Below are 7695 nucleotides of genomic sequence, written 5' to 3' on the forward strand. Positions count from 1 at the left end.
TTTTACCTTATGTACGGTCGCGAACCCGACCCGCCTGTTCGCGCCCAGCTGCAGATCCCCGACCCGCAAGGAAAAACTAAATTGGCTGACCACGTCAAATTTAATCTGGCTAGATTAACAGAGGCGCGGGATGCTGCGAGGTTGAACTCGGACCTCCGTCAAAAGGCGAACGAGCGCCTCAGGCTGGGTCGGGCGCATGTAATACAGTGGAAACTGGGGGACAGGGCATGGTTGCACTGTCCCCAAGTGCCCCTGGCTACCTCCCCTAAGCTGGCGCGGCCGTGGCGGGGCCCTGTGGAAGTGGTCGAGGTCTTGCGACCACAGTGCGTGCGCATTCGATGGGGGAAGCGGCGATGGTTCGTGCACCCCTCTCGGTTGAAACCCTTCGTCGCGGTACACAAACCCACTTCACGCATGCGTGGCCAGACGTGTGGGGGGTCGACCGACTCACTAGGTCCGTCTCCACCGCGCTCACCTAATGCCTTGCCGGCCGTGCCACCTCCAGGTGCATCGAGACTGACGGGCTCACGCCCGACCACCCCTTCTGGGGATACCAACAGTCACGCGGCATCAGAGGAGGTCTCACTCCGGGACGGACGATTACCACCTGACGGTCCGCCACCCGGGGTTTCCCCGTGTGAGGGGCCCGCCGCAAGGACACGCGCAAAAATGCGCAGACTGTTGTGAAACCGCAAGATGTGTATATATGTTGTGTTCATTGTGTGTTGGGTGGGGGGGTGTGTTCCCTGCCCATTGAAATTACTTACGTTGTGCTCACCTGCTGTTATGTGTATGGTGGCTTCCCTGCAAATTGTATATAGCTTGTTTCTTACGGAATTCGTATTTATTCAAGGGGGGGTGCGTCGGGTTGTTTTCTCTTCTTGCTGTTGCATTTTTTTTGTTGTGTTCTTGTTGCCGTTCTTGTTATTGTTGAAAATTAGTGAGGCACACGCGCGGTTACGGTAAAAATTCATTTTTATTGTCATTCTGTATGTTGGCAGCCGGGACGGCTGCGAGCTATGTAGGGGGGAGTGATGTAGGGATGTTAGAGAGAGGGCCGTTATGTATGGCAGTCTATGGGAAAGAAACACAGTGGGCGGGGCTACGTGTGTGCACAGGGAGATGCCCTCTGCGACGTCCGAGCCAGACACCCTGGGGGGGGCTGGTTTGGCGTTATGATCCCCCGGGGCCCCACCCCTCAAGGAGGGTTGGGTATAAAAGGGGACGTTATATGGGCTCGGGAGCAGTTATGTTATAGTTAACTAAGAAGACTGAAGACGTCTTAGATAGAGCCCTGGACTCCCCTCGTTCGATGTCCTTGTCAGGGCCGAACAGGACCGAGCCAGCGGCGTGGTCCCGAAAGCCAGAGCCGGTGCTCTTCTAAGAGCTGGTCTGGGACTCCGGGTACCGGCCCGACTTACCAGTGTCGGGCCAAGTAGCCTCCCCTAGCCCAGAAGTGGAGGACTGTGAGGCAGGCTAGGACTTAGCTAGGAAGTGCATCCTTAGCTAGTCGGGTGAGGGGGCCGATACCCCCTCCAGTGCTGTATGTCACATACGAGCTGTGTTGAATAAATATCCGTGTGCCTCCACCTCGGCGTCAAGTGTCTTCACCGGTACTTCACGTGTGTTGAACTTCTGTCATCACCGGTACGGAGTCGCCAACCGTTGCCGATTGGAGGGCGCGGGAGGCAAGAAACTGAACGCAACAACGAAAACTGAGTTCTCAAGAAATTTTTATTGAGACATTTTTCAACTGAGTACAGCGCTGTCGAGTTATAGCGGGGTGGGGTATAGTCGTGTGTAGCGCTGTGTGTAGTAGTATAGTGTAGTGTGTAGTGTATAGTGTAGTGTATAGTAGTGTATAGTGTAGTGTATAGTAGTGTATAGTGTAGTGTATAGTGTAGTGTATAGCGCTGTGTGTAGTAGTGTATAGTGTAGTGTATATAAGTGTATAGTGTAGTGTGGAGTAGTGTAGTGTAGTGTATAGCGCTGTGTATAGTGTAGTGTATATAAGTGTATAGTGTAGTGTGGAGTAGTGTAGTGTAGTGTATAGCGCTGTGTATAGTAGTGTATAGTGTAGTGTATATAAGTGTATAGTGTAGTGTATAGCGCTGTGTATAGTGTAGTGTATAGTAGTGTATAGCGCTGTGTGTAGTAGTATATAGTGTAGTGTGTGTAGTGTATAGTGTAGTGTATTTTATAGTGTAGTGTATAGCGCTGTGTATAGTGTAGTGTATAGTAGTGTATAGCGCTGTGTGTAGTAGTATATAGTGTAGTGTGTGTAGTGTATAGTGTAGTGTATAATAGTGGAGTGTGTGTAGTGTATAGTGTAGTGTATAGTGTAGTGTATAGTAGTGTAGTGTATAGTAGTGTAGTGTGTAGTAGTGTAGTGTATAGTAGTGTAGTGTATAGTGTAGTGTATAGTGTAGTGTATAGTAGTGTAGTGTATAGTGTAGTGTATAGTGTGTGTAGTGTATAGTGTAGTGTATAGTGTAGTGTATAGTAGTGTAGTGTATAGTAGTGTAGTGTACAGTAGTGTAGTGTATAGTGTAATGTATAGTAGTGTAGTGTATAGTGTAGTGTATAGTCTAGTATACTACATCGTGCGATGATCGCAAGCCGCAGGGTTTAGGACGACAGACTCAGCAACAACAACAGCAACAACAAGAACAACAATCAGCTCCAGTGGCTCTCGCCTCCCAACAATCGAGCAAGCGAGCGCCTTGCGGACACGCTGCGAGCCATCATCCTTCCTTCTTCTCGCCCTCCCCGTCCCCCTTGTTGTCCTGCCACACCCGGTAGTTCAGCGCGGCGGCGAAGCTCAACCACGCCAGGTAGGGCACCATGAGCATGGCGGCCGTCTTGTTGATGGGGTACCAGCTGACGGCGGTTGCCGCCGCCGTGCCAGAGAGCAACAGGATCTCGGCAAAAGCCTGCGCGGGGGACACAGCGGGGACACAGCGGGGACACAGCGGGGACGACAGGCGGGTCGGGCGACACAAAATTAAAACGATGCTTTACGCACACACACACACGTGGTGGTCACAACGCCGTAGTAAACAGTACTCTACGCTCGCACGGATGTTGACTGGGTGAGGCACGCCGATTGAGACCGAAGCATGGGAGACGATTACCCACAACCCCACAGCCAGAGAGAGAGAGAGAGAAGAACCATCGGCTCGGTTGTGATCACGTGACGCTCGGCAGACAAAGCGTATACTGTACGTACTACAGTATTATTCGTATTGCAAGACATCGCTCGTTTATCAAATTAATATTTACTCGCAATCCAAGGTTTTACTGTAGAGGTGTACGAGCGTGCATGTTGTGTTGTATATATATGTGTATAGAGGTGTGTAAGCGTGCATGTTGTCTTGTATATATGTGTGTATAGAGGTGTGTAAGCGTGCATGTTGTGTTGTATATATGTGTGTATAGAGGTGTGTAAGCGTGCATGTTGTCTTGTATATATGTGTGTATAGAGGTGTGTAAGCGTGCATGTTGTGTTGTATATATGTGTGTATAGAGGTGTGTAAGCGTGCATGTTGTCTTGTATATATGTGTGTATAGAGGTGTGTAAGCGTGCATGTTGTGTTGTATATATGTGTGTATAGAGGTGTGTATAGGTGTGTACGAGCGTGCGTGTCGTGTTGTACAGAGAGGAGTTGTATAAAGACGCGTGCAGAGGTGTGCATGCCTACCAAGCCCATGCGGTGAGCCTTGAAGAAGATCGGGGTCCACATCCAGTTGAGAGCCAGCTGCGCCCCGTAGAGGCCCAGCGGGGTCACGGCGTCGCTGGTGAAGCCCCCGAGGTCACGCCACACCAGGTACGACGCGTACCTGCCTCGCACGCACACACAACCACGCTAGTGACGCTGGTGACCCCGCCGCGTGACCCCGCCGCGTGACCCCGCAGCGTGACCCCGCAGCGTGACCCCGCAGTGTGACCCCGCAGTGTGACCCCGCCGTGTGACCCCGCTACGTGACCCCGCAGTGTGACCCCGCCGCGTGACCCCGCAGTGTGACCCCGCCGCGTGACCCCGAAGCGTGACCCCGCCGTGTGACCCCGCAGCGTGACCCCGAAGCGTGACCCCGCCGTGTGACCCCGCCGTGTGACCCCGCAGCGTGACCCCGCCGCGTGACCCCGCAGTGTGACCCCGCAGTGTGACCCCGCCGCGTGACCCCGCAGTGTGACCCCGCAGTGTGACCCCGCAGTGTGACCCCGCAGTGTGACCCCGCAGTGTGACCCCGCCGCGTGACCCCGCAGCGTGACCCCGCCGCGTGACCCCGCAGTGTGACCCCGCAGTGTGACCCCGCAGTGTGACCCCGCCGCGTGACCCCGCAGTGTGACCCCGCAGTGTGACCCCGCAGTGTGACTCCGCCGTGTGACCCCGCAGCGTGACCCCGCCGCGTGACTCCGCCGCGTGACTCCGCCACGTGACTCCGCCGCGTGACCCCGCAGCGTGACCCCGCAGCGTGACCCCGCAGCGTGACCCCGCAGTGTGACCCCGCAGTGTGACCCCGCCGTGTGACCCCGCTACGTGACCCCGCAGTGTGACCCCGCCGCGTGACCCCGCAGTGTGACCCCGCCGCGTGACCCCGAAGCGTGACCCCGCCGTGTGACCCCGCAGCGTGACCCCGAAGCGTGACCCCGCCGTGTGACCCCGCCGTGTGACCCCGCAGCGTGACCCCGCCGCGTGACCCCGCAGTGTGACCCCGCCGCGTGACCCCGCAGTGTGACCCCGCAGTGTGACCCCGCAGTGTGACCCCGCAGTGTGACCCCGCAGTGTGACCCCGCAGTGTGACCCCGCAGTGTGACTCCGCAGTGTGACCCCGCAGTGTGACCCCGCCGCGTGACCCCGCAGCGTGACCCCGCCGCGTGACCCCGCAGTGTGACCCCGCAGTGTGACCCCGCAGTGTGACCCCGCCGCGTGACCCCGCAGTGTGACCCCGCAGTGTGACCCCGCAGTGTGACTCCGCCGTGTGACCCCGCAGCGTGACCCCGCAGCGTGACCCCGCCGCGTGACTCCGCCGCGTGACTCCGCCGCGTGACCCCGCAGCGTGACCCCCGCAGCGTGACCCCGCAGCGTGACCCCGCCGCGTGACTCCGCCGCGTGACCCCGCAGCGTGACCCCCGCCGCGTGACCCCGCCGCGTGACTCCGCCGCGTGACCCCGCAGCGTGACCCCGCAGCGTGACCCCGCCGCGTGACCCCGCAGCGTGACCCTGCAGCGTGACCCCGCAGCGTGACCCCGCCGCGTGACTCCGCAGCGTGACCCCGCAGCGTGACCCCGCAGCGTGACCCCGCAGCGTGACCCCGCACCCGCAGCGTGACCCCGCAGCGTGACCCCGCAGCGTGACCCCGCAGCGTGACCCCGCAGCGTGACCCCGCAGCGTGACCCCGCCGCGTGACTCCGCAGTGTGACCCCGCCGCGTGACCCCGCAGCGTGACCCCGCCGCGTGACCCCGCAGCGTGACCCCGCAGCGTGACCCCACAGCGTGACCCCGCAGCGTGACCCCGCAGCGTGACCCCGCCGTGTGACCCCGCCGTGTGACCCCGCCGTGTGACCCTGAAGCATGACCCCGCCGTGTGACCCCACCGTGTGACCCCGCAGCGTGACCCCGCAGTGTGACCCCGCAGCGTGACCCCGCAGCGTGACCCCGCCGCGTGACCCCGCAGCGTGACCCCGAAGCGTGACCCCGCCGTGTGACCCCGCCGTGTGACCCCGCAGCGTGACCCCGCAGTGTGACCCCCGCCGTGTGACCCCCGAGTGACCCCGCAGTGTGACCTCGCCGTGTGACCCCCGAGTGACCCCGCAGTGTGACCCCGCCGTGTGACCCCGCAGTGTGACCCCGCAGTGTGACCCCGCAGCGTGACCCCGCCGTGTGACCCCCGAGTGACCCCGCAGTGTGACCCCGCCGTGTGACTCCGCAGCGTGACCCCGCAGCGTGACCCCACAGCGTGACCCCGCAGCGTGACCCCGCAGTGTGACCCCGCAGTGTGACCCCGCAGTGTGACCCCGCAGTGTGACCCCGCAGTGTGACCCCGCAGCGTGACCCCGCAGTGTGACCCCGCAGCGTGACCCCGCAGCGTGACCCCGCAGCGTGACCCCGCAGTGTGACCCCGCAGTGTGACCCCGCAGTGTGACCCCGCAGCGTGACCCCGCAGCGTGACCCCGCAGTGTGACCCCGCAGTGTGACCCTGCGGTTACGAGTTTGTAAGGAAATAAGGATGGGCTTCGTTTGCCCCTTTCTGGCACTGCAAGAGGTCACAGAACATCTTCTTGGTTCTTTCGGTAAAGTCACGTAGAAGGGAAACAATAAAATAATAAAAATAAAACTGAGGACGGCTGCTTGCGTTGTGGCCGAAACGTCGTGAGAATAATTTTATTATGTTTAATTTTTATTATTTTATTACTTCCCTTCTACGTGATGACTTTACCGAAAGAACCAAGAAGATGAATTCCTGCAGTCACGAAAGAAGCTTTACATCGAAAGTTTCCTCTTCTAGTTCCCACCAACGACTCACCCCATGCCGGTGTACAGCAGCGGCCACACCACGGGGAAGGCCCGGTTGGGCGGCCGCCACTCCGGCTTCTTGAGGCCTTCGTACCAGCCCTTGATCTCGCTGCGCGTGAGCACGCCGCCCGCAATGCCGCCCATGTGCGGCAGGAGGGTGGCGAACACGGGAGGCACCCACGCAGACCACGCCATCGTGGTCCCTGCGGCACACGGCATCACCACGTCATCGTCGCCACCGTCATCGCCACGACGTCAATATGGCGTCGCGATCACTGCCGCGTCATCGCCGCGACGTCATCGCCGCGTCATAGCCGCACCATCACGGCATCATCGCCATCGCCACGACGTCAGCACGGCATCGCAATCACTGCCTCGTCATCGCCGCGACGTCATCGCCGCACCATCACGGCATCATCGCCGCGTCATCGCCTCTTCACCACAGCACCATCACGTCATCACCACCATCGCCACGACGTCAGCACGGCATCGCAATCACTGCCTCGTCATCGCCGCGACGTCATCGCCACGTCATCGCCGCACCATCACGGCATCACCACCGTCATCGCCACGTCATCGCCATCGCCGCGACGACGTCAGCACGGCGTCGCAATCACTGCCGCGTCATCGCCGCGACGTCATCGCCGCACCATCACGGCATCATCGCCACGCCATCGCCGCGCCATCGCCGCGTCATCGCCACGTCATCACCATCGCCATGACGTCAGCACAGCGTCACAATCACTGCCGCGTCATCGCCACGTCATCGCCGCGTCATCATCACCATCGCCGCTTCACCACAGCACCATCACGGCATCATCATCACCATCGCCGCGACGTCAGCACGGCGTCGCAATTACTGTCGCGTCATCGCCGCGACGTCATTGCCGCTTCACCACGGCACGGATCCACCCAGCCACCACACACCGCCCACACACCCTTCACCGTGTTAGCCTTTACAACAATCACGGACGCGTCTGACAACCAGCTCATGTAAACCACGTGGACACGGTCTGCCTCCCACCACTCTTGATCCCCACCCCTCCCATCTGTACGTCTCCCTCTGTCACTCTAAACCGGCTCGATCCTCCCGTAGTAAACCACGTGACTGACGCGTGGCCAGCCCCACTCTGAATCCCACCTCTCTCCCCGCCCACCAAGAAAACCGACGCCGCTC

At 59.6% G+C, this 7695-nt stretch overlaps 1 protein-coding gene across 1 annotated transcript; it reads right to left on the bottom strand.

Moving 5' to 3' along the window:
• Positions 1-1716: 1716 nt before the first annotated feature.
• On the bottom strand, positions 1717-6741 carry LOC133358007 (translocator protein-like). The gene is made up of 3 exons (XM_061576276.1): positions 6529-6741; positions 3702-3840; positions 1717-2933 (listed from the first exon to the last, which is right to left on the bottom strand). The coding sequence occupies exons 1-3, from the start codon at positions 6735-6737 to the stop codon at positions 2745-2747; spliced, it is 537 nt and encodes a 178-aa protein (XP_061432260.1). The 5' UTR covers positions 6738-6741; the 3' UTR covers positions 1717-2744.
• Between the last annotated feature and the right edge of the window lie 954 nt (positions 6742-7695).

Source organism: Lethenteron reissneri, chromosome 60 (assembly GCF_015708825.2).
Source record: "Lethenteron reissneri isolate LAM-NWPU_2019-01 chromosome 60, ASM1570882v1, whole genome shotgun sequence".
NCBI lineage: Eukaryota > Metazoa > Chordata > Hyperoartia > Petromyzontiformes > Petromyzontidae > Lethenteron > Lethenteron reissneri.

What these genes read in the sequence shown, in the direction of transcription:
- LOC133358007 (XM_061576276.1), bottom strand. Translation starts at nt 6,737, where the DNA reads ATGCCGTGTGCCGCAGGGACCACGATGGCGTGGTCTGCGTGGGTGCCT. An exon ending in CTGCTGTACACCGGCATGGG is followed by an intron (nt 3,841 to 6,528) that starts GTGAGTCGTTGG and finishes CGTGCGAGGCAG; the next exon opens with GTACGCGTCGTACCTGGTGT. An exon ending in AGGCTCACCGCATGGGCTTG is followed by an intron (nt 2,934 to 3,701) that starts GTAGGCATGCAC and finishes TCCCCCGCGCAG; the next exon opens with GCTTTTGCCGAGATCCTGTT.